This window comes from Podarcis raffonei, chromosome 18 (assembly GCF_027172205.1).
Source record: "Podarcis raffonei isolate rPodRaf1 chromosome 18, rPodRaf1.pri, whole genome shotgun sequence".
Lineage (NCBI taxonomy): Eukaryota > Metazoa > Chordata > Lepidosauria > Squamata > Lacertidae > Podarcis > Podarcis raffonei.
This window is the reverse complement of record NC_070619.1, coordinates 9122454-9147458: the sequence shown is the minus strand read 5'-3', so window position 1 is coordinate 9147458 and position 25005 is coordinate 9122454. Positions and strand designations below refer to the sequence as shown.

General features: G+C 51.1%; 1 protein-coding gene across 2 annotated transcripts in view; it reads left to right on the top strand.

The window, feature by feature from the left end:
• The first annotated feature begins 62 nt into the window (after positions 1-62).
• POLRMT (RNA polymerase mitochondrial) overlaps positions 63-25005 on the top strand; it is a 48563-nt gene continuing 23620 nt past the window's right edge. For both annotated transcript variants that reach the window (XM_053372774.1, XM_053372773.1), the window contains exons 1-15: positions 63-168; positions 1857-1952; positions 2833-3557; positions 4507-4637; positions 5453-5639; positions 6925-7074; positions 9096-9257; positions 10250-10420; positions 12392-12631; positions 14046-14828; positions 17614-17736; positions 19664-19786; positions 20541-20720; positions 22638-22724; positions 24283-24396. In XM_053372774.1, the coding sequence (XP_053228749.1) occupies positions 123-168; positions 1857-1952; positions 2833-3557; positions 4507-4637; positions 5453-5639; positions 6925-7074; positions 9096-9257; positions 10250-10420; positions 12392-12631; positions 14046-14828; positions 17614-17736; positions 19664-19786; positions 20541-20720; positions 22638-22724; positions 24283-24396 (3318 nt within the window). In that variant the 5' untranslated portion in view covers positions 63-122. The remainder of the gene's footprint in view (positions 169-1856; positions 1953-2832; positions 3558-4506; positions 4638-5452; positions 5640-6924; positions 7075-9095; positions 9258-10249; positions 10421-12391; positions 12632-14045; positions 14829-17613; positions 17737-19663; positions 19787-20540; positions 20721-22637; positions 22725-24282; positions 24397-25005) is intronic.

The window sequence follows — 25005 nt, the reverse complement described above, 5'->3', positions numbered from 1 at the left end:
GCGGGATGCCTATTGGCTGGCGTGGAGGAGAAGGAGGCGGAGCAATAGCCGCGCCTGCGCAGTCGGGACCAGCCAATGTGGTCTGGGTGGGAGCTGAGATGAGGGGGTTTTGAGAGAGGGGCATGTCCATGCTGAAGCTGCAGGGGGCGCTGCTGCTGCGGGGCACAGGTAGGCAGTTCAACAGGTGGGGTGGGGAGGGGAAGGGGAAGGGGAGGGGGGAGTCAGGCAGCCACCTTCCCCCCAAAAAACTCCCCCCAAAAAAATTGGGGAGGGGGGCTGGAGCACTCTCCTCTCCTATAATATGGGGTGGGGTGTCTTCAGTGGGAGGGCTGGATCTAATACACCCCCGACACACTTCCTTTCAGGAGCTCCCCCCATTGGAGAGAGAAGCCCCCTACCCATAATTGCAAATTGAGGAGGCGGCTGGGGTCCTCTCTCCTCCTACAATATGGGGAAAATGTGGGGTGGAGTGGGGTGGGAGGGCTGCATCTAATTCACCCCTGCCACTCTCCCCCAGTTGAGAGCGAAGCCCCCCTACCCATAATTGCAAATTGGGGAGGGGGCTGGGGCCCTATCCCTTCCTATAATATGGGGAAAGTGTGGGGTGGAGTGGCTTGGGAGGGCTGCATCTAATTCACCCCTGACATTCTTCCTTTCCGGGGCTCCCCCCATTGGAGAGAGAAGCCCCCCTACCCGTAATTGCAAATTGGGGAGGGGGCTGGGGCCCTCTCCCCTCCTCTGATATGGGGAGAGTGTGAGGTGGGGGGGTCTTCAGTGGGAGGGCTGCATCTAATTCACCCCTGACATTCTTCCTTTCAGGGGCTCCCCCCAGTGGAGAGCGAAGCCCCCCTACCCATAATTGCAAATTGGAGGGGACGGGGTTGGACCCTTCTTCCCATATGGGGGGAATCAGGCAGTCACTTTCCCCTACACATACACCCCCCCAAAAAAAATTGGGGAAGGGGCTGGAGCCCTATCCCCTCCTATAATATGGGGAGATGTGGGGTGGGGGTCCTCAGTGGGAGGGTTTCATCTAATTCACCCCTTCCATTCTTCCTTTCAGGGGCTCCCCCTACCCATAATTGCAAATTGGAGGTTAGGGGGTTGGACCCTTCTTCCCATATAGGGGGGCATCTGCCAGCCACCTTCCCCTACACAGACACACCAAAAAAATTGGGGAGGGGGCTGGGGCCCTAAAGGTAAAGGAATCCCTGCTCCTGCCAACCTAGCAGTTAGAAAGCACGTCAAAATGCAAGTAGATAAATAGGTACCACTCCGGCAGGAAGGTAAACGGCGTTTGCTCTGGTTTGCCAGAAGCGGCTTAGTCCTGCTGGCCACATACCCGGAAGTTGTACGCCGGCTCCCTCGGCCAGTAAAGCGAGATGAGCGCCGCAACCCCAAAGTCAGCCACGACTGGACCTAATGGTCAGGGGTCCCTTTACCTTTACCTTTAAATTCAATTAATAACAATAATAAAATACAGGACAAGACTGTATCAGCACAGGACGCATTGCATTTTATATTGAAATACAGGACATTTCTGTATTATACCGGAGAGGTGGCAACCCTGTAATTTGCAGAGGAGGATGAAACCCTTTCCCCCTTTACAATTGCTTCGTTGCCCCTTAACGACGGGGCTGGATCCACCCCTTTTCCTTCATTTTGTGTGGGCGGTGCCTTCGTATCACTTAACAGGAGGTCTTGCTCTTATCCACCACCCCGTCACCCCCAAAACAAGGGTGGGAATTGAACTTTGTAGTTTGGGATGTGGTGGGAAGCGGACTTATTCTCTCCTCGTTCTGGTTTCCCTTCAAGATTCTCCCCTTTTAATGCTCACCCTTTCTGTTGTGTTTCAGAGAGCCTTTGGATCAGAGTGAGGAATTATTCCTCAGCCAGGGCGAAGGAAGAAGCTAGAAAAAGATGGGTGTGTGAACAAGTAGAGTTGTTGGAAGGTAAGCATAATATAAGGTGGGTGGTGCTGTGGGTTAAACCACAGAGCCTAGGACTTGCCGATCAGAAGGTTGGCGGTTCGAATCCCCGCAATGACGGGGTGAGCTCCCGTTGCTCGGTCCCTGCTCCTGCCAACCTAGCAGTTCGAAAGCACGTCAAAGTGCAAGTAGATAAATAGGTACCGCTCTGGCGGGAAGGTAAACGGCATTTCCGTGCGCTGCTCTGGTTCGCCAGAAGCGGCTGAGTCCTGCTGGCCACATGACCCGGAAGCTGTACGCCGGCTCCCTCGGCCAGTAAAGCGAGATGAGCGCCGCAACCCCAGAGTCGGCCACTACTGGACCTAATGGTCAGGGGTCCCTTTACCTTATTTAACCAGTTCTTTTAAGGAAAGTTAAATTATTATTATTATATATTTATTCATACCCAACCTTTTTCCCCAGAGAAGGTCTCAAAGCAGCTTACAGAGAACAACTAAAGAAAACCCTTTGCGTTGGTGTGACTAAGCAAACACTCTTAGGAGGTGCGCCTTTGATCTCTCTCTCTGTGTGTGGTGAAAGCATTGGGTTCTTTTGCTTAGGAAATGAGCAAAACCCTAAGCACTGAATTCTCTAAAACGAAAACTGGCTCTCAAGAGTTTCCCGATCCTAACTGGAACGCTGGAAACGGCAATATCCCAATTGCTTATTTGAAAAAGGGCTGGCATTCTTTTATAATGGCGTTGTTTTCATCAAAAAATATTTAACAGCATTGCTGCTTCAGGGGCCATCACTACTGGGGAAACCCTCTAAAAACTAGCTGCGTCTTATTTACAGATGCCTTCTTTAACTCAGCGTGCCGCGTTACCCGGCGATTCGACTCTTCCTTTCCTTTCCTCCCCTGCAGTGCTGGAGGCGAGAGTGCAGCAGCTGAAGGCCGAAAATGTATCGGAGGTGGCCGTCGGCGAGGTCCAACGCTCCCGCCTGCGCAAGTTCGGCTCCCTCCCGCCCGCCCCGCGGAAAATGGCCGCTGCCAGCCCGGCTCGGACCGAGAGCGCCCTGAAACGGGAGGAAAAGCCCCAGCCTAGCCGCTGGATCGAAAAGCTGAAGAAGGAGAAGTCAATGAAGCACAAACGTCTTCTGAAACTGGAGGCCAAACTCTCGGCTGCTGTCCCGGGCGATGCGGCCGAGCCCGTCCTGGAGTGGATCAGGCCCGGCGTGAAGGACGAAGATTTCTCCCTGCGCTCTCCCGCTAAAGAGACCCGGGCGAAGCTCAAGGCGCGAGCGTCTAAGTCGCAGAAGTCCAGCAAAGGCGACGATGGCCAGCCAAACAAGATGGCCAAAGTCTCGACGGGGACGCAGTCTCGGGAACCTTCTGGGAGCTGCGAGGAACCGGGGGAGCCCTTTCGGGTCTGGGACGCCGCCGAAGGGACGCTCCCCCTGGATGAGGAAGACGGGAACCGCCACATGAACGTCAAGCTGAACATTTTGTCCTATCTGGACGCCTGCCTGTTTCTGGGTCAGCCCGAAAGGGCCCAGCAGTGCTTGATGTTTTATCACCGCTCCCACGCCCGCAGGAAGCGACTCGACGTCCGAATGTACAATCTCGTTATGCAAGGGTACGCCAAGAAGGTAAGGAGATTTGCATCCCTTCTTGCAGTTGTAATGCCAGGGTGGATAAAAATTCAATTCTTTTTTAAAAATAAAAAAATCTGATCTTCTTGATTAAAATTGGATTTTTTTGATTCAAATCAAATTTTTGATTTGAGTTTTTACTGAAATGAGCCAGTGTGGTGTAGTGGTTAAGAGCGGTGGACTCGTAATCTGGTGAACCGGGTTCGCTTCCCCGCTCCTCCACATGCAGCTGCTGGGTGACCTTGGGCCAGTCACACTTCTCTGAAGTCTCTCAGCCTCGAATAGGAATTCGTTCATTTTTTTTTTCCAAAATACACTCTGGCCCTCCCTACAAGGTCTGAGGGACAGTGGACCAGCCCCCTGCTGAAAAAGTTTGCTGACCCCTGCTATATAGCGTAAAGGTAAAGGGACCCCTGGCCATTAGGTCCAGTCGCGGACGACTCTGGGGTTGCGGCGCTCATCTCGCTTTATTGGCCGAGGGAGCCAGCGTACAGCTTCCGGGTCATGTGGCCAGCAGGACTAAGCCGCTTCTGGCAAACCAGAGCAGCGCACGGAAACGCCATTTACCTTCCCGCCGGACCGGTACCTATTGATCTACTTGCACTTTGACGTGGTTTCGAACTGCTAGGTGGGCAGGAGCAGGGACCGAGCAACGGGAGCTCACCCTGTCACGGGGATTCGAACCGCCGACCTTCTGATCGGCAAGCCCTAGGCTCTGTGGTTTAACCCACAGCGCCACCCGCGTCCCTTTCTATATAGCTTAGCACTATGCAAATGGCTTCAGACGAGTCACAGGCTCACGCTCCTCTTGCAAGGAGTTGGTTGGAAGAATTCACTTCGGGGCGAAGGGCTTTGTAGCTCAGCAGCAAAGCATCTGCCTCGAATGCAGATAAGCAACAAGCCCAGGTCCTGGTTTGAATATCCTGTCCTTTCTTTCTCCCCCCAGGGCGTCCTGACACAGGTTGGCAGACTCTTCCACCTCCTCGAGGAAGCTGGCTTGAGGCCCAACCCGGACTCTTACGCCGCTGCGCTCGCTTGCATGGGGCAGTGTGGGGCGTCTCGCAACATCATCTTCAGGTGTTACTCTTGACATTGGTCCCTTCTTGCTCAGTGACAGCGGTGGTGCAGTGGTTAGAGCGTTGGGGCTGTGGCCTGGGTTCGAATCCCCACTCTGCCATGAAGCTCACTGGGTGACCTTGGGCCAGTCGACACTCTCAGCCTAACCCACCTACTGGATTAAACGAGGACTAGGACTCGGGAGACCAGGGTTTGACTCCCTCACTATGGGCATGAAGCTTTCAGGGATGGGGGGCGTTGGGGGCCAGTCACCGCCTCTCCACCTAACCTACCTGACAGGTGTGTGGTTGACTGAAGAAGGCCATGTACACCATCTTGAGCTCCTTGGGAGAAAACGTGATCTACAGATATCTTTCTATATAAATAGAAATGAAGGGTGTCGTCACGCTGTGCATTCCAATGGGATTAGCAAGCGTCTCTGTCCTCCCTGCTGCTGTAGAAGGCGGGGAGGTTAGTGCTTGTGCCAGGAGATATGTGGGGAACTTGAATAATAACATTCACTTCTCCATTTCCCATAAACCAACTCCCCCTCCCTCCCAGTCTTCAAATCCCGATACCGCAAGTTCATTTTCCTTACTGTTCATAAAGTCCAGAAGGGTTTACCAATCATTCATAAATCGCCAGCGGTGATTATAAAGACGTTGACTTTGCCGTCTCAGCCAAAGCCATTCATTTCGATAGCCGTTTTTTGATAGGTGGTAATGACGAGTCTCCGCAAGAGCAATGGGAGGGGGCCGCTTTCTACGGACACTACTGACCCAAGCCTCTTTCTCTGCCATTCTTTCTTCTACCCCCACCCCAAACACCCTCCACAGATGCCTTCAGCAGCTCAAGGAAGACGGCTTTCAAGTGAAGGACCTCTTCCGGGACTCTGGGTTCGAGGAAGACTGGAGGAAGATGGTGCTGAAAGCCGTCCGGAGGGTTGTGGAAGACTTCCAGCCCCCACCTCCTCGCCCTGCCGAAATCTGCATGGTTCCCCTACTCCGGGACTTCTACGCGAAGGTTATTATTATCATTATTATTATTATTTATTTATACCCCGCCCATCTGGCTGGGTTTCCCCAGACACTCTGGGCGGCTTCCAACAGGATATTAAAAACACAAACATACAACATTAAAAACAGAACTGCCTTCAGATGTCTTCTAAAAGTCAGATACAGTAGTTGTTTATTTCCTTGACATTTGGTGCGAGGGGGTTCTACAGGGAGGGCGCCACCACCAAGAAGGCCCTCTGCCATGTTCCCTGTAACCTCACTTCTTGCAGGGAGGGAACAGCCAGAAGACCCTCGGAGCTGGACCTCAGTGTCCGGGCTGAACGATGGGGGTGGAGACGCTCCTTCAGGGATACTAGGCCGTTTAGGGCTTTAAAGGTCAGCACCAACACTTTGAATTGTGCTTGGAAACGTCCTGGGAGCCAATGTAGATCTTTCAGGACTGGTGTTATGTGGTCTTGGCGGCCGCTCCCAGTCACCAGTCTAGCTGCCGCATTCTGGATTAGTTGCAGTTTCCGGGTCACCTTCAAAGGTAGCCCCACATAGAGCACATTGCAGTAGTCTAAGCGAGAGATAACCAGAGTGTGGACCACTCTGGCGAGACAGTCCGCAGGCAGGGAGGGTCTCATCCTGCATACCAGATGGAGCTGCCCTGGACACAGAATTGCCCTGCACTTCCATGGACAGCTGTGAGTCCAAAATGACTTCCAGGCAGCACACCTGGTCCTTCCGGGGGCACAGTCACCCCATTCAGGACCAGGGAGTCCCCCACACCTGCCTTCCCCCTGTCCCCCCAAAACAGTGGATCCTCCAGGCTCAAGAACAGTCTAGCTGAGGTTAGTAAACTCTGGGGATAAGGAACACAGGAGAGGTCTCTACCACCTTAATGCCCTTTGCCTGCTGAGCGGCACTAGGTAAAGGTAAAGGGACCCCTGACCATTAGGTCCAGTTGCAGACAACTCTGGGGTTGCGGAGCTCATCTCGCTTTACTGGCCGAGGGAGCCGGCGTACAGCTTCCGGGTCACGTGGCCAGCAGGACTAAGCCGCTTCTGGCGAACCAGAGCAGCGCACGGAAACGCCGTTTACCTTCCTGCCGGAGCGGTACCTATTTATCTACTTGCACTGGTATGCTTTTGAACTGCTAGGTTGGTAGGAGCAGGGACCGAGCAACGGGAGCTCACCCCGTCATTGCGGGGATTCGAACCGCCGACATTCTGATCGGCAAGTCCTAGGCTCTGTGGTTTAACCCCATGGTGCCCTGCCAACCCCCCGCCCACTTTTCTTTCTCGCCCCAGGGGAAGCCCGTCTCCTACCCCAAGCTCGATTTCACGGCGCAAGAACTGCGGGACCAGTTCCGGAAGCAGCTGGCGATGGAGGCGTCGGACACAGTCACCATCGACTCCGTTGAGGCAGCCAAGCCCTTGACGGAGGAAGCCAGCAGAGCGGTAAAAGGATGAGAGAGAGAAAAGAATTTGAACTGTTAAAACGGAAAGGGGTCCAACAGTGTTGAAATTTTGGGAGGCTGGATAGTTGCCATGGAATCCGGGTGGATTTGATTCAAATCAAATTGATTTAAATTGCGATTTAGATCACTGGTCAGTAAGACTTGATTTAAAATCACTAGTCAGTAAGACTTGATTTAAAATCACTAGTCAGTAAGACTTGATTTAAAATCCCTAGTCAGTAAGACTTGATTTAAAATCCCTAGTCAGTAAGACTTGATTTAAAATCACTAGTCAGTAAGACTTGATTTAAAATCACTAGTCAGTAAGACTTGATTTAAATCACTTTTTTTTACAGAAAGACTCATTCTTGCTGGTATAATCTTAATACTTACAACCATATGAAGGTTTCATTTTTGGAATAATAACTTTTCAGAGTAGTTTATATCAAATATTACTGATTTGGTTATACTATTAGAAATACATTGATAATTATGAAATCATTGCGAGGTTTAATAATTTAACTGTTTATATTTGGACAACTTTTCTGCTGTACTTTACCTGAAGGAGAAAAATAATCATTTCCTTAATAACCATTTAAACGATCTGTTTAACTAAAACAATGACATTATAGCACATTCATCCATGTTTGTTAACTGATGTGTTAAACTTTTTAAAAAAAAAACTTAGAGTGAGTTTTAGCACACAGGAAAAACTTAAAACAAATCGTGATTTAAATCGATTTGATTTACATCCAAACCCTGCCATGATGCCAGCTACCGGCGGAGATTAGCCAGGAGGGAAAAACCATGAGATCTAGCACCTTGTTGCGTCAAATCCCATTCCTTCCTGCTCTCCGTCTTTAAACATTTATCTCGGACAGGGGCTGATGTGAGTTGTAGATTGTGCATAGCTGTCAACTTACAGATTTGAAAATAAGGGACCAGCAACCTCGAAAATAAGGGATCAGCAGCCAAAATAAGGGATTTTAGTCAACCAGCTGAAATACGAAGTTAAAAGGGACCTGATAATTTTGGAGAGCAGCGCCGGTTTTTAGCCCTTCGTTTCCAGAGGTTGCTGCTCCAGACACCAGCTGATGAAACACTGCAATAAAATAACTACAAGCAGCAACCACTTTCCGCGCAAAACGAAGTCCAAGCTACGAAGATGCTGCTGCAGTTCTGTATCTTTTCTCTCGTGCTCCATCTGCAGCTCTCAGTTCCATCAGGTGGGGTGGGAAGAGGGGGGGGATACCCGAAGTAAACCTGCAGATCAGACCATCTATGCTAGTCTACCACTACAAATCTATGGGAGAAGCGCTTGTGGTCCTTCCTCTGCTTTTCACCTCTATGGTTAGCCCTTGGAACACCTGCCCGCACCTCCGCCTCCACCTCCTCCTCATCTCTCTGAACTGCTTTCTCTATGATTGCCCTCGCTCTCCTCTCAAGGCTCCTCAGCAACTCATAGGCCTTGCCAGGCTGCCCATCTCATTCGGGTCCTTCGGCCGCGCAGCCGCAGTACGGCCTAGTGGAAGTGGTGGCAGTGGGCAGAGGGGAGGCTCCAGGCAGAGACGCTCAGTTTGGCGGCCGCGAGGAGGATGGCAGCGGAAGGGCCTGAGGCTCCCGCCAGTCCCGGCGGGGAGAAGTTCCCGGGGGCCGAGGCTGGTGAGAGGAGGACGGAGGGGGGCGGGCCAGGCAGCCAAGCGACACAGTTGGAGCCTCCCTCCTCCCTGGCTGGCAGGGAGGGAGGGAGAGGAGCTGCTTCCATTGAAACCCGGGAAATTTAAGGGACATCATCAATATGGGACAGCAGCGGGACACGGCGCTGGGATAAGGGACTTTCCCACCAAATAAGGGACGGTTGCCAGCTATGGGTTTGCGGCCGGCTCGCTGCTACGGTGCCCCGAAGCGGCAGTCCGCCTATCCTCCTCTCTCTGCAGCCCTGGGAATACGCTGCGGCCGCTTAATGCCCCATTGTGATGATGATGATGATGTAACTTTCTTTACGGTTTTGCTCATGCGCAGCGGAACCTGCTGTCCGTCCTCCGCAGCCGCTGGCGTGCATCTCTTCTGCAGAGCCTGCAAGAGTCCAAGCTGCACATGGCGCAACGGAATTCGGGTCAGCTAAACCTCTACCCCTTCCTCTGCGTGTTGAAAGATGAAGAATACGTTGACGTCCTCATGCGGGTAAGAGGGTTCTTCCCCCCCCCCATAATTTTTTTTAAAAATTCCGCCTTACGTGCTAAGAATATTCATTTAAACAAACCTTAAAATATCAATTCATCATGCGAAAGGCTGGGCTGGATGAATCCCTACTTGGAATTAAGATTGCCGGAAGAAATATCAGCAACCTCAGATATGCAGATGACACAACCTTGATGGCAGAAAGTGAGGAGGAATTAAAGAACCTTTTAATGAGGGTGAAAGAGGAGAGCGCAAAATATGATCTGAAGCTCAACATCAAAAAACCGAAGATCATGGCCACTGGTCCCGTCACCTCCTGGCAAATAGAAGGGGAAGAAATGGAGGCAGTGAGAGATTTTACTTTCTTGGGCTCCATGATCATTGCAGATGGTGACAGCAGCCACGAAATTAAAAGACGCCTGCTTCTTGGGAGTAAAGTGATGACAAACCTAGACAGCATCTTCAAAAGCAGAGACATCACCTTGCCAACAAAGGTCCGTATAGTTCAAGCGATGGTTTTCCCAGTAGTGATGTATGGAAGTGAGAGCTGGACCATAAAGAAGGCTGATCACCAAAGAATGGGTGCTTTTGACTTATGGTGCTGGAGGAGACTCTTGAGAGTCCCATGGACTGCAAGAAGATCAAACCTCTCCATTCTGAAGGAAATCAGCCCTGAGTGCTCACTGGAAGGACAGATCCTGAAGCTGAGGCTCCAAGACTTTGGCCACCTCATGAGAAGAGAAGACTCCCTGGAAAAGACCCTGATGTTCCTTTTTAACCAGGCCTTTGGTTGATCTGATTTACATCCTATGCCCTTTTAAAATGTGTTTTTTGTTGTTGTTTTGGGGTGGGGTTTTAGATTGTCGCTTTTATTTTTATTACACATTTTGTGGTTTTATATCGTGGATTTTATCCTGTGAACCGCCCTGAGACCCCCGGGTATAGGGCGGTATGTAAGTTCAATAAATAAAGTAATAACCTCCTTTCTCCCCCAGAGCCTCAATCAACTGTCGCCGCAAGGGGAGTCTCTCCTGGTCCTGGCGAGGGAACTGGGCTCCAAAGTCTACAGCAAGTTCATGTTGCAGAAGAAATCCAGGAGTCGCTTGGTGGAGAAGATCCAGAGGCTGTATGACAAATACGTGCAGCTGCTCGCGAAGGACACTCAGGTAAGCGCCGTCGCCTTCACGCCCCCGGTCTTGCTGAACCAAGTCTTCCGAATTCCTTCCTTCTTTCCGTGACATTTGTATCTTGCCTTCCCTCCCAAGACACATGGTTCTCCTCTTCCCCTTTTTCCCCTCACGACAACCCCGGAAGGTAGGTTGGGCTGAGAGCGAGCGACTGGCCAAAGGTCGCCCGGCGAAGTGGGGAATTCGAACCCGAGTCTGTCCCAGTCATAATCCAGCCCTCTAACATTGGCTCTCAGTGTTCAGCTTACCGTTTTGTTTTGTAGTGTTACGGGTTACGTTTAATGGAATGTTTTCGACTGCTGGAATAATTTCCAATACAGTGGTACCTCGGGTTACATACGCTTCAGGTTACAGACTCTGCTCACCCAGAAATAGTACCTCGGGTTAAGAACTTTGCTTCAGGATGAGAACAGAAATCGTGGTCCAACATCGTGGCAGCAGCAGGAGGCCCCATTAGCTAAAGTGGTGCTTCAGGTTAAGAACAATTTCAGGTTAAGAACAGACCTCCGGAATGAATTAAGTACTTAACCCGAGGTACCACTGTAATAATAATAATAATAATAATAATAATAATAATAATAATTAATAATAATTTATTATTTATACCCTGCCCATCTGGCCAGGCCTCCCCAGCCACTCTGGGCGGCTCCCAACAGAATATTAAAAACACGATAAAACATCAAACATGAAAAACTTCCCCAAACAGGGCTGCCTTCTGATGTCTTCTAAAAGTCAGATAGTTATTTATTTCCTTGACATCTGATGGGAGGATGTTCCACAGGGCGGGCGCCACCACCGAGAAGGCCCTCTGCCTGGTTCCCTGTAACCTCACTTCTCGCAGGGAGGGAACCGCCAGAAGGCCCTCGGAGCTGGACCTCCTGTGTCCGGGCTGAACGATGGGGGTGGAGATGCTCCTTCAGGGATACTGGGCCGTTTAGGGCTTTAATGGTCAGCACCAACACTCTGAATTGTGCTTGGAAACGTCCTGGGACGTCTTTCAGAACCAGTGTTATATGGTCTTGGCAGCCAGTCCCAGTCACCAGTCTAGCTGTCACATTCTGGATTAGTTGTAGTTTCTGGGTCACCTTCAAAGGGAGCCCCACGGAGAGTGCATGGCAGTAGTCCAAGCGAGAGATAACCAGAGCATGGACTACCGACAAACATCGGTTGCACACATGCAATAACAAAGAAACTAAAAGAACCGGGGACAGCAGTCGCCTCTAACTTAGTTTTCTTTCCCCCCAATTTTTTTTATTACTTTTCACAATATTATAAACAAACAGACACACAAGACAAACAAACAAAAATCATAGCCTTATTGAAAATTACAGTTGTTAACTTTGTTAAGTGACTTCCTCACTTCCCCTTGGTTGAATTTCATTGCATGTCCTTTTTAACGGTTTTCCAAATCCCAATTTTTATATAATTTAACTTAAACATTAATATCCTTAGATCTTCACCTTATGGAATTAAGCATATTAATTCAACACTTAACATAAATAACATCCTAAGCCCATTAAGTATCTGCAAGCTATTTTCAGTTAGTTTAACTTAACAAATTTAACTAAATAATCATTAAATTTATTCCACTCTTCCTGATACTCCTCCTCCTCCTGGTCTTTATAGCTAACAAAATACAGACAGCAGTTGTGGCATACAAAAATAATTTAACATTTTTCTTGGGCAGTTCCAAACCTGTTATTCCAAGAAGAAAGGCCTCTGGTTTCTTTATAAATGTATATTTCAACATTTTTTTCAATTCATTATAAATCTTTTCCCAGAAGTCTTTCACGCTGGGACAGGTCCACCACATATGATAAAAGTTCCTTCCTTTTCTTTACATTTCCAACATATATTGTCACAATTATGATATATCTTTGCTAATTTTGCAGGAGTCAAATACCATCTATACATCATTTTCATTATATTTTAACCCTTCCTTTCCCGCAGCCGGACGGCTACCTGCCTCGCGAGTACTGGGAGAAGCTGGCGGCCGAGGACGGCTGCAGCCCCTCGTTAGTTTGCAAGGAGCAGCCCTGGCCCCACGCCCTTCTCGTGCAGCTGGGCTTGCACCTTGTGGAGCTGCTGGTGCAGGTGCTCAAGATGGAGAGCAACCTCTTGAACCCGGGACTGGAGCCAAAGCTCATCCCCGTCCTCTACCACGTCTACTCCTTCCGCAGCGGTCGCCAGGTAGGGGGATGGGGCAAGGACCCGCTGGTTGCAAATTAGCAGCGGCCAGGGGAAAACCTTTGCTTGCAACGGACTGGAAACTGGGGTAGGGCCTGCGTGGTAGTGGTGGGCGGAGCCAGGGACCAAAGTGGGCGGGGCCACGGAGGTGGCCCGTGGGCAGGAGGCTGCATTTAAGCCCTACACAGCCCAGGACCCTCGTACCTACGGGACCGCCTCTCCTGGTATGTCCCACAGAGGAACTTACGATCTTCAAACAAAAACATCTTGGAGGTCCCAGGCCACAGGGAGGTTAGGCTGGCCTCAACAGAGCCATGGCCTTTTCGGCTGTGGCCCCGATCTGGTGGAACGCTCTGCCACAAGAGACTAGGGCCCTGCGGGACTTGACATCTTTCCGCGAGGCCTGCAAGACAGAGCTGTTCCCCCAGGCCTTTGGCCAGGGCACAGCCTGACTCCCTCCTTTGGCAATCTTCACAGAACTCCAGCCCAATGGTTGCCATCAATCTGATTGGAATTAATTTTATAATGAAATGATTTTAGAATGTTGTATTATTTTATTGTTGTTAGCCACCCTGAGCCCTGGCTTCGGCTGGGGAGGGCGGGATATAAATAAATTATTATTATTATTATTATTATTATTATTATTATTATTATTATTATTACAGGGCTTGGGTACTGCTCATTCACCCTTGGACCCCCTCCCTCTTTCGTCGCCCCCTCTTTCCCACTCCTCATCTCTCTGTCAGCCCCCTTAACCCCTTTTCTCTCTGCCCACTACTTTTTATTATTCTTATTATCAAAATAATTTTTATTAGTTTTCAATTTTAAAAATCCAATATATGCCACATGGTATCAATACCAGATTACCCAACACATTTCTTGTTAACATTAACAAACAATCAAAAAGAAGACATTTTTACCGCCCCATCCCCGAACCCCTGACCTTCTGATCGGCAAGCCCTAGGCTCTGTGGTTTGGACCACAGCGCCACCTGTGTCCCATTTAGGAACAGTTAAAAGGTAAAGGGACCCCTGACCGTTAGGTCCAGTCGTGGCCGACTCTGGGATTGCAGCGCTCATCTCGCTTTACTGGCCGAGGGAGCCGGCGTACAGCTTCCGGGTCATGTGGCCAGCAGGACCAAGCCACTTCTGGCGAACCAGAGCAGCGCACGGAAATGCCGTTTACCTTCCCGCCGGAGCGGTACCTATTTATCTACTTGCACTTTGAGGTGCTTTTGAACTGCTAGGTTGGCAGGAGCAGGGACCGAGCAACGGGAGCTCACCCCGTCATTGCGGGGATTCGAACCGCCGACCTTCTGATCGGCAAGCCCTAGGCTCTGTGGTTTAACCTTAGGGGTCGCCTTATACACGGGAAAAATAATGCAAGTGGTAAGTTCTCCCTCCTTTCCCCCCTGCAGGTGGGCTTCATCAGGCCGCACCCCCTGTTTGCCCGCCTTCTCATGGAGGCCGCCGAGACCACCCTGACCTTCGACTCCTTCGTCATCCCCATGCTCTGTCCTCCCATCCCCTGGGTGTCCACGCAGTTCGGTGCCTACGTCTTCGCCCCCACCAAACTCATGCGCTACGTGGAAGGGGCCGTGCAGCACCAGCTGTTGCTCGACCGCTCCCCACGCAGCAGTCTCTACCCCGTCATGGATGCCTTGAACCAGCTGGGCAACTGCCCCTGGAAGGTCAACCAAGCCATCTTGGACGTGGTCATCTCCGTCTTCAACGACAAGGGCAACGAGAAGCTGGACGTCCCCCCGCCGCCCTCCGAAGCCCCCCAGCCCGCCGCGCACTTCCCCGACGGGGCCGCCCCCAGCAAGGTGGCGCTCCGGCGGGAGGCGGCGCGGTGCCGCAAGAAGGCCACGGAAATGTACAGCCTTCGGATGGACGCGCTCTACAAGTTGTCCATCGCCAAGCACATGAGCGGCCGGGTCTTCTGGTTCCCACACAACGTGGACTTCCGGGGGAGGACTTATCCTTGTCCTCCGCACTTCAACCACCTGGGCAGCGACCTCACTAGAGCCATCTTGCTCTTCGCCGAGGGGCGGCCCCTGGGCCCCCACGGCCTGGACTGGCTGAAGGTCCACCTCGTGAACCTCACAGGCCTGAAGAAGAAGGAGAGTTTGCGGAGCAGGCTGGCCTACGCCAACGAAATCATGGAGGACGTCTTGGATTCGGCGGACCGCCCCCTGACGGTGGGTCAGTGGAGAGGGGGGCAAGTGCCGGGTCCGTCGCGGGCAGGAATTGGTCTTGTCTAGGGGATGCAGAGACCTTGGGGGACACCCATCTTACCTGGAGAACAATCAAAATGATTACCGTATTTTTTGCTCTATAAGACTCAACCTTTTCCCTCCTAAAGTAAGGGGAAATGTGTGTGCGTCTTATGGAGCGAATGCAGGATGCGCAGCTATCCCAGAAGCCAGAACAGCAAGAAGGATTGCTGCTTTCACTGCGCAGCGATCCCTCTTGCTGTTCTGGCTTCTGAGATTCAGAATATTTTTTTCTTGTTTTCGTCCTCCAAAAACTAGGTGCATCTTGTGGTCTGGTGCGTCTTATAGAGCGAAAAACACAGTATGCAGTGGTACCTCGGGGTACAGGCGCTTCAGGTTACAGACTCCGCTAACCCAGAAATAGTACCTCGGGTTAAGAACTTTGCTTCAGGATGAGAACAGAAATTGCATGGTGGCAGCAGGAGGCCCCATTAGCTAAAGTGGTGCTTCCGGTTAAGAACAGTTTCAGGTTAAGAACGGACCACCAGAACGAATTATGTTCTTAAGCCAAGATACCACTATATGCTGTTTTGATATAGGTCACTCCGGATTATAGGCTGTACCCCTAAAACGAGATCTTGAAAGGCAAGGGTAGTCAACCTAAGGCCCTGGGGCCGGATGCGGCCCAATTGCCTGCTCAATCCGGCCTGTGGACGGTCCGGGAATCAGCGTGTTTTTACATGAGTAGAATGTGTCCTTTTATTTAAAATGCATCTCTGGGTTATTTGTGGGACCTGCCTGGTGGTTTTACATGAGTAGAATATGTGCTTTGATTTAAAATGCATCTCTGGGTTATTTGTGGGGCATAGGAATTTGTTCAATCTCCCCCCCCTCCAAAATATAGTCTGGCCCCCCACATTGTCTGAGGGACAGTGGACCGGCCCCCTGCTGAAAAAGGTTGCAGACCCCTGTTGAAAGGGATCTGTGTGTGTTTGCTGGGGGTGTGAAATACAGAATTCTCCGCAGACATTAGCAGGTTTGTAGTACAGTCATACCTGAATGCCTTCGTACTTGGACGTTTTGGCTCCTTTCCTAGCCTTCAGTGAGACTTTGCTTGAAGGCTATAAAAAGTTAGGTGTATAATTGTGTCTTCCTGGTTCGCGCCATTCAGGCTCCCAGAATCGTTTCCCATATGAAGTCTTGGTCTCCCTTAATGAAATTATCTGCGTTGCGCTGAGTTATCATCAGTCGGATTGCTGGATCGCTCGGGTGTAATCGCAAGTGCTCTCGAACCTCCTTTATTGATTTTTTAAATATATATATATACAGATTCGCTTGTGCTGTTCTGGGTGGTTTTGTTGTAAAATGCAGATTTATTTACTTCCTTTTGCAATAACCCCCCCAAAAAAACCACGCCAGTACTTAAGAAATTACGTGCACAAATAGACTTCATATGAACGTTTTTAGTGTCTTTAGGGTAATAAATTAAGATGGTTGGGATGTTTGGTGATAGAGATGGTGGTAATGTAGCCTTTCAAGACCTTTCCCATTGGTTGGTTGCTCCCGGGAGGGAGGAAGGAGTCAATAAACACCGAGGATTGGTTCAGAGAAAGAGTTTATTTCTGCTCTCCGGATAGCAGAAAGGTACTGCATGATCAGTCACAGCAAGCACACTTAAAGAGCAGTTACATACAGCTCATATCCCCTTCAGTTCCCCTTTCCCCCTCCCCAGGAATCCAGCATCATGAGTTTGTACACATAAGTTTGTATCCTGGAGCATGAACAGAAATTCCCGTTTCCGTACACTTATCTTGGGGTAATGAGGACGCGGGTGGCGCTGTGGGTTAAACCACAGAGCCTAGGACTTGCCGATCAGAAGGTCGGCGGTTCGAATCCCTGCAATGACGGGGTGAGCTCCCGTTGCTCGGTCCCTGCTCCTGCCAACCTAGCAGTTCGAAAGCAAGTGCAAGTAGATAAATAGGTACCGCTCCGGCAGGAAGGTAAACGGCGTTTCCGTGCGCTGCTCTGGTTCGCCAGAAGTGGCTTAGTCCTGCTGGCCACATGACCCGGAAGCTGTACGCCGGCTCCCTCGGTCAGTAAAGCGAGATGAGCGCCGCAACCCCAGAGTCGGCCACGACTGGACCTAATGGTCAGGGGTCCCTTTACCTTTTTATCTTGGGGTAAAAAGGTCACCCAACTATAGGAGCACTCCTGGCGCCTTCCCCGGGCGCTGACAGGCCTGTCTTGCAAGGTTGTGCATCAGCGTGGTCAGGATAGTTACAACCGATAAGACCCGACCCAGATCCGCCCTCCCGTCTCCACTCGGAACTGACAAGGCCATCCGTTAAGCCTTCATGGACTGATAAAGGAGAAGGCTTTGTTTATACAGCTGCTAATGGATCCTTGAAGAAAGAGATTGGGAATTTTGGGGCCCGGTTCGGGTGACTGCACAGTCAGGTTTGGGTAACCTGTTCCTTCATCAATAGCAAAAGCAACAGGGAGGGCTATTTTTCCTCCCTCTTTCCGCGGAGGGAAAATAGCCCAATAGCCATGGATAGATTTCTCCTCCTCCGTTTGCCCAGTCCTCTTTAAAAGTCAGTGCACACCGCTGCCTCTTGTGGAAGGGAGTTCCAAAGTCCAACAGGTTTGAGCTTTATGGGAGAGAGGGGGAAAACTCTTCTCCACACCGCCGTGCAGAATTTTCTCAAGTTTCTAGTCCTGGGTACGTCTCCCTGTCGGTTTAACCCTTTCCTCGCCTTACCCTCGTCAGGGCCGGAAGTGGTGGATGAACACGGACGAGCCGTGGCAGGCTTTGGCCTGTTGCATGGAGATTGCCAAGGCCTCCAGAGCCCCGAACCCTGCTGAGTACGTCTCCCATTTCCCTGTCCATCAGGTATGTATTTGGGGAGGGAGGGCCGCCTCTCCCTCAAAGGTACCCCTTTCTGTTCATGGGTTGGAAGTTCACGGACTGCCTCGCCAGAGTGGTGCATGCTCTGGTTATCTCCCGCTTGGACTACTGCAATGCACTCTATGTGGGGCTACCTTTGAAGGTGACTGGGAAACTGCAACTAATCCAGAATGCGGCAGCTAGACTGGTGACTGAGGGCGGCTGCCGAGACCGTATAACACCGGTCTTGAAAGACCTACATTGGCTCCCAGTACGTTTCCAAGCACAATTCAAAGTGTTGGTGCTGACCTTTAAAGCCCTAAATGGCCTTGGTCCGGTATACCTGAAGGAGCATCTCCACCCCCATCATTCTGCCTGGACACTGAGGTCCATCTCCCGAGGGCCTTCTGGCGGTTCCCTCACTGCGAGAAGCAAAGCTACAGGGAACCAGGCGGAGGGCCTTCTCGGTAGTGGCGCCCTCCCTGTGGAACGCCCTCCCATCAGATGTCAAGGAAGTAAACAACTACCAGACTTTTAGAAGACATCTGAAGGCAGCCCTGTTTAGGGAAGCTTTTAATGTTTGATGTATTACAGTATTTTAATATTTTTTTGGAAGCCACCCAGAGTGGCTGGGGAAGCCCAGCCAGATGGGTGGGGTATAAATAATATATTATTATTATTATTATTGTAAGTACAGTCGTACCTTGGGATCCCAAATGCCTTGCGAGTCGAACATTTCGCCTCCCAAGTGCCACAAACCCGGAAGTGAGTGTTCCGGTTTGCGAACGATCTTTGGAACCTGCAGCCAATCAGAAGCTGCGCCTTGGTTTCCTAACGTTTTGGTAGCCGAGCGGACTTGCGGAACGGATTCCGTTCGACTTCCGAGGTGCGACTGTAAAGGGGAGTCGCAGTGGCGACACTTTCATTACACAGCTTTTGCAAAATGCCGACACTGCAGCTCTTTACCTTGCCCTCGGGCCCAGATTAAGACCTTTAGTGGCCCTAAGCACTTAAAAGGATTAGATATATATCCAATTCAAAATATAAACAACAATTAAATTTTAAATGAAAGAAAACCTACAGTGAGATGCAAAATATCGTGTGTGTTTTTGCGTACTTCCACTTTATATTTGAAAGGTTTCTTTTATTTCCAATTGCAAAGTCTTTCATCAGATCCTCAAATTTAACACATATGCATCCGTACTTATCAGATTTTTGAGAAAGGGGCATCACCGATGCAAGTTCATCAATTTAGTTTTTAATTGGATTTTGAATAAATGCGCCATTGATTGTTGCACTTCCCGATTTCGTTGCATTGGTGGGTTGTGCAAACGGCTGTTCTGAATAACGCCTGTAGGGTAGCGATCCGTATCAAACAACAGGGGAATACAGAGAGAAGAACCTCACCCAAGCACAACTCTGTCTGCAAAATAAGAGCATATTGTGAACGTTCTTTGGAACCCGAACATCCGATGTGGCTTCTGATTGGCTGCAGGAGCTTCCTGCAGCCAATCGGAAGCCGCGCCTTGGTTTCCGAACGTTTTGGAAGCCAAACGGACTTCCGGAATGGATTCCGTCCGACTTACGAGGTACGACTGTAGCTCAGTGTGACACCAAAATAACGCGAGCCCAAGAATATTCATGCCGTCTCAAATCAATCTTGGAGAGAGAGATATCTAGCAGGGCTGCTCTTGTTGACGTATGTTTTACGTTAGAAAAGTGGAACCTCCAGAGCCAGGGCCAGTCTACCTGCATTTCCTAAACGCTGAGGACCAGGAACATGCAAAGTGGGGGAGCTGTTGCCTGAAGCCTGAGCTTCCCACACATGAATCGGTTTGATCCAGCAGGGATTCTATCCATCCATCCATCCATTTTATTTGAATCACCACCACCGCCGTCTTAATTCCCTTTCTGCCTTTTCCCTCCTCCCCAGGACGGCTCCTGCAACGGGCTGCAGCACTACGCGGCCCTTGGGCGGGACATCGTGGGCGCCACCTCGGTGAACCTTTCCCCTTGCGACGTTCCGCAAGATGTCTACAGCGGGGTGGCTCAGCAGGTAAGAGCTTGGCTCCCGGGCGCTCCCACTGCAGAAAAGCCTTTCGAGTTGTCCTTTGCTCCCCGAATCATGTCCTGAAGTTTGAGCCTTGAGGAGCTCCTGTGTCCCTGCCTTCTGCAACAGTGAGTTCCACTATTTGTAGTGATTTGGACTGGATAACCCCTGGGGTCCCATTTACCTCTTAAGATTCTATGATTCAGCAGAGCAGAAGTTAAGGCTGTGGTTGCAAGTTGTTGCTGTGTCGTTTTCAACACCGTGTGGCCGTGCCGCAGCTCGCCCCGGGAAGGCTTGGATAGTGATTTGTTGTTGTTTAGCCGTTTAGTCGTGTCCGCCTCTTCGTGACCCCCTGGACCAGAGCACGCCAGGCCCTCCTGTCTTCCACTGCCTCCCGCAGCTTGGTCAAACTCATGCTGGTAGCTTCGAGAACACTGTCCCACCATCTCGTCCTCCGTTGTCCCCTTCTCCTTGCGCCCTCCATCTTTCCCAACATCAGGGTCTTTTCCAGGGAGTCTTCTCTTCTCATGAGGTGGCCAAAGTCTTGGAGCCTCAGCTTCAGGATCTGTCCTTCCAGTGAGCACTCAGGGCTGATTTCCTTCAGAATGGAGAGGTTGGATCTTCTTGCAGTCCATGGGACTCTCAAGAGTCTCCTCCAGCACCAGAATTCAAAAGCATCCATTCTTCGGCCATCAGCCTTCTTAATGTTCCAGCTCTCACAATGCCTTTGTCTTTGACCCCTTCTCCTCCTTGCTTGCAGGTGGAAGTGTACCGGAAGCGGGATGCTGAACAGGGCGTCAAAATCGCCCAGGTCCTGGACGGGTTCATTGGCCGCAAGGTGGTGAAACAGACAGTGATGACGGTTGTGTACGGGGTCACCCGCTACGGTGGGCGTCTCCAAATCGAGAAGCGCCTCAAGGAGATCGACGAGTTCCCGCAGGTCTAATTTCTTTCTTTCTTTCTTTCTTTCTTTCTTTCTTTCTTTCTTTCTCTCTCTCCCTCTCTCCCTCTCTCCCTCTCTCCCTCTCTCCCTCTCTCTCTCTCCTTCTTCTGTCTAGCCCAGTGGTTCCCAACGGCTGCGTCAGGAGAGGATAGCAAATGTATTGGGAAGACTCAAGGACAATCAATGTTATATTATTATTCTACAAGGTGTGACCGGAAAGTTCGGCGAATGGTCACAGAAACCGGACAGCAAGAAATATTCGAACATGCATGCCTTAAAGGTAAAGGGTAAAGGGACCCCTGACCATTAGGTCCAGTCGCGACCGACTCTGGGGTTGCGGCGCTCATCTCGCTTTATTGGCCGAGGGAGCCGGCGTACAGCTTCCGGGTCATGTGACCAGCAGGACCAAGCCGCTTCTGGCGAACCAGAGCAGCGCACGGAAACGCCGTTTACCTTCCCGCCGGGGCGGTACCTATTTATCTACTTGCACTTTGACTTGCTTTCGAACTGCTAGGTTGGCAGGAGCAGGGACCGAGCAACGGGAGCTCACCCCGTCATTGCGGGGATTCGAACCGCCGACCTTCTGATCGGCAAGTCCTAGGCTCTGTGGTTTAACCCACAGCGCCCCCCGCGTCCCTGTGCATGCCTTACAGTCCTTCAATGTGTGCCCACTCTGATACAACGCACCGTTGACAACGTTCGCAGAACTGTTGGAAACTTCTGGAGAAGTCCTCTTTCTGTACTGCTTTCAGTTCCCTCGTCACAGCGGCTTGGACGTGTGAAATGTTGGGAAAATCTGTGCCCTTTCAGTCCATATCTCAGCTCTGGAAACGGAAAGAAATCCGGTAACGCCAGACCAGGAGAATACGGAGGGTGGGACAACTCAGTAATCTCAGGAATGATTTCGTGCAGAATATGCCATTCTTCCACCATCATTCGGACGGACAAACGCCGATTCCGCATCAATAACTCCAGACTCTGTCGACATTTGCCGCTGTTCTGGTCGTCGCCGGTCTGCCAGACTGAAGGTCATCTTCGACGGTTTGCTGCCCTTCACAGAAACGCTTAAACCCCTCATGTACACTGTCTTTCGAGTTACAGCTTCACCTCCATGCACAATTGTGAGCATTTTGTGAGTTTCTGACACCGATTGTATGTTCTGATATTTCTCGCTGTCCGATTCCTGTGACCACTCACCGAACGTCCTGGTCACACCTTGTATTATATCAACATTTATGTTTTGGGATTGATTAATGTTCTCACAAGGGACGCAGGTGGCGCTGTGGGTTAAACCACAGAGCCTAGGACTTGCTGATCAGAAGGTCGGTGGTTCGAATCCCCGCAATGACGGGGTGAGCTCCTGTTGCTTGGTCCCTGCTGCTGCCCACCTAGCAGTTCGAAAGCACACCAGTGCAAGTAGATAAATAGGTACCACTCCGGCAGGAAGGTAAACGGCATTTCCGTGCGCTGCTGTGGTTTGCCAGAAGTGGCCTAGTCCTGCTGGCCACATAACCCGGAAGCTGTACACCGGCTACCTCGGCCAGTAAAGCGAGATGAGTCGGCCACGACGGGACCTAACGGTCAGGGGTCCCTTTACCTTTACCTTTAATGTTCTCACACGGCTGCATCATTTCATGCTTTCTGCACATTCCCACGGTCTTGTGATAAAGCCGCTGCATTCTGTGTTACAAACCAAGCACTGCTGGGAGTCGATTCTTTCTGTTTTATAATCTTTCTATTTAAGAAAAACCAGAGGCATTTTTTTTCTCATTCTGAAAGTGCGGCACAGAGAAGGAAGTTTGAGAACCAAGGGGTCCGCACTGTCCTAGCAAAAGGGGCGAGGGGCGAAAGCATCGTGAGGTTCCCCCATTTCTGCCTCTTAACTATACCCCATTTTGCGTTCCCTCCCCCCAGGAATACATTTGGGAAGCATCTCATTACCTCGTGCAGCAAGTCTTCAACAGCCTTAAGGAGATGTTCTCAGGCACCCGAGAAATCCAGGTAACCCACGTGCTTCATTTATTTGCAAACGCTTCAGGGAGTGTTTTTAATGTTCTGTTGGGAGCCGCCCAGAGTGGCTGGGGAAACCCAGCCAGATGGGCAGGGTAGAAATACTATTATTATTATTATTATTATTAGTCCAGGGCAGCTGTTTATCAGCTCCATCTGGTACGCAGGATGAGACCCTCCCTGCCCGCAGACTGGCCAGAGTGGTGCATGCTCTGGTTATCTCTCGCTTGGACTACTGCAATGTGCTCTCCGTGGGGCTACCTTTGAAGGTGACCCGGAAACTGCAACTAATCCAGAATGCTGCAGCTAGACTGGTGACTGGGAGCGGCCGCCGAGACCACGTAACACTGGTCTTGAAAGACCTACATTGGCTCCCAGTATGTTTCCGAGCACAATTCAAAGTGTTGGCGCTGACCTTTAAAGCCCTAAACGGCCTTGGTTCAGTATACCTGAAGGAGCGTCTCCACCCGCATCGTTCAGCCCGCACACTGAGGTCCAGCTCTGAGCGCCTTCTGGCGGTTCCCTCGCTGCGAGAAGCCAAGTTACAGGGAACCAGGCAGAGGGCCTTCTCGGTGGTGGCACCCGTCCTGTGGAACGCCCTCCCACCAGATGTCAAGGAAATAAACAACTATCTGACTTTTAGACGACATCAGAAGGCAGCCCTGTTTAGGGAAGTTTGAGGTTTTACTGTGTTTTTAATATTATGTTGGGAGCCGCCCAGAGTGGCTGGGGAAACCCAGCTAGATGGGCAGGGTATAAATAATAAATTATTATTATTATTATTATTTATTTCCGTACACAATGTGCTGAGTCGATTGCCCATATGTGCAGGGAACCTATATGTCTTAGGGCAGGGGTTAGCAACCTGAGGCCCATGGGCCACAAGCAGCCCATAGGGGTCATTTAACCTGCCTGTAAGCTTTGCCATCTGGACGTCGTTCATCAGTTTTGTCTACCGCTCTTCTTTGGTCGGAGTTGTAGACCCTTAGCATCATCTAGTCCAACCCCCTGCAAAACACAGTCCGTGGCAGCAAAAGCAGCATGGCTCCAGGAGTGGCGGATTTCTGTATAAGCTAAGCCAAAATCCCTTATTTGGGCTGCTGATTTTCGAGGCTGCTGGTCCCTTATTTTCAAATCTGCAAGTTGACAGCTATGGCTCAGATGCTGAAAATCGTGTCTGCGCAGACACAGGCAGTAGAAATCTTCTCTGCGCAGACACCGACACTGGAAATCACTGCTGCGCACGCTCATGTGCTTGCACGACCTGGCCCACAAAGGGATCTCTGCTGGAGTGAACCGGCCCAGGCAAGGTAGACCTTGCTGACGCCTGTCTTAGGGCTAGACAGTAAAGGGTGCAAGGAGGTTTCAGGAGGAAGAGAAGGGTGGGAAAATGTGGGGATGGGCTGCGAGGTAAACAGAGCACAGAGATGCTCCCAGCGGGGTTGTGGCGGGCGGGAACCAGTGGCCTTCCAGCTTGCCTGTACCTTTCTGAAACTGGGGTGACCACCCCATGGGAACCGCATTGCTCACTGTCTTTTTCCCCCCACAGGGCTGGCTGACCGAAAGCGCCCGGTGCATTGCCAAGTCGGGCCGGACGGTAGAGTGGATGACTCCGCTGGGGCTGCCCATCGTCCAGCCGTACCATCGCTCGAAGACCACGCTGGTAAGCCAAGCCGGGAACATCTGGGCGCATGGGGACGCGAGTGGCGCTGTGGTCTAAAAGGTAAAGGGTAAAGGGACCCCTGACCATTAGGTCCAGTCGTGACCGACTCTGGGGTTGTGGTGCTCATCGCTTTATTGGCTGAGGGAGCCGGCATCCAGCTTCCGGGTCATGTAGCCGGCATGACTATGCCACTTCTGGCGAACCAGAGCAGCGCACGGAAACGCCGTTTGCCTTCCCGCCGGAGCAGTACCTATTTATCTACTTGCACTTTGATGTGCTTTCGAACAGCTAGGTGTGCAGGAGCTGGGACCGAGCAACAGGAGCTCACCCCGGCGCGGGGATTCGAACCACCGACCTTCTGATCGGCGAGTCCTAAGCTCTGTGGTTTAACCCACAGCGCCACCTCCGTCCCTCTAAAACCACTGAGTCTCTTGTTATTCCAAACATGTGGGTGGCGCTGTGGTCTAAACCACTGAGCCTCTTGGGCTTGCCAATCAGAAGGTCGGCGGTTCGAATCCCCGCGACGGGGTGAGCTCCCGTTGCTCCGTCCCAGCTCCTGCCAAGCTAGCAGTTCAAAAGCACACCAGCACAAGTAGATAAATAGGTACC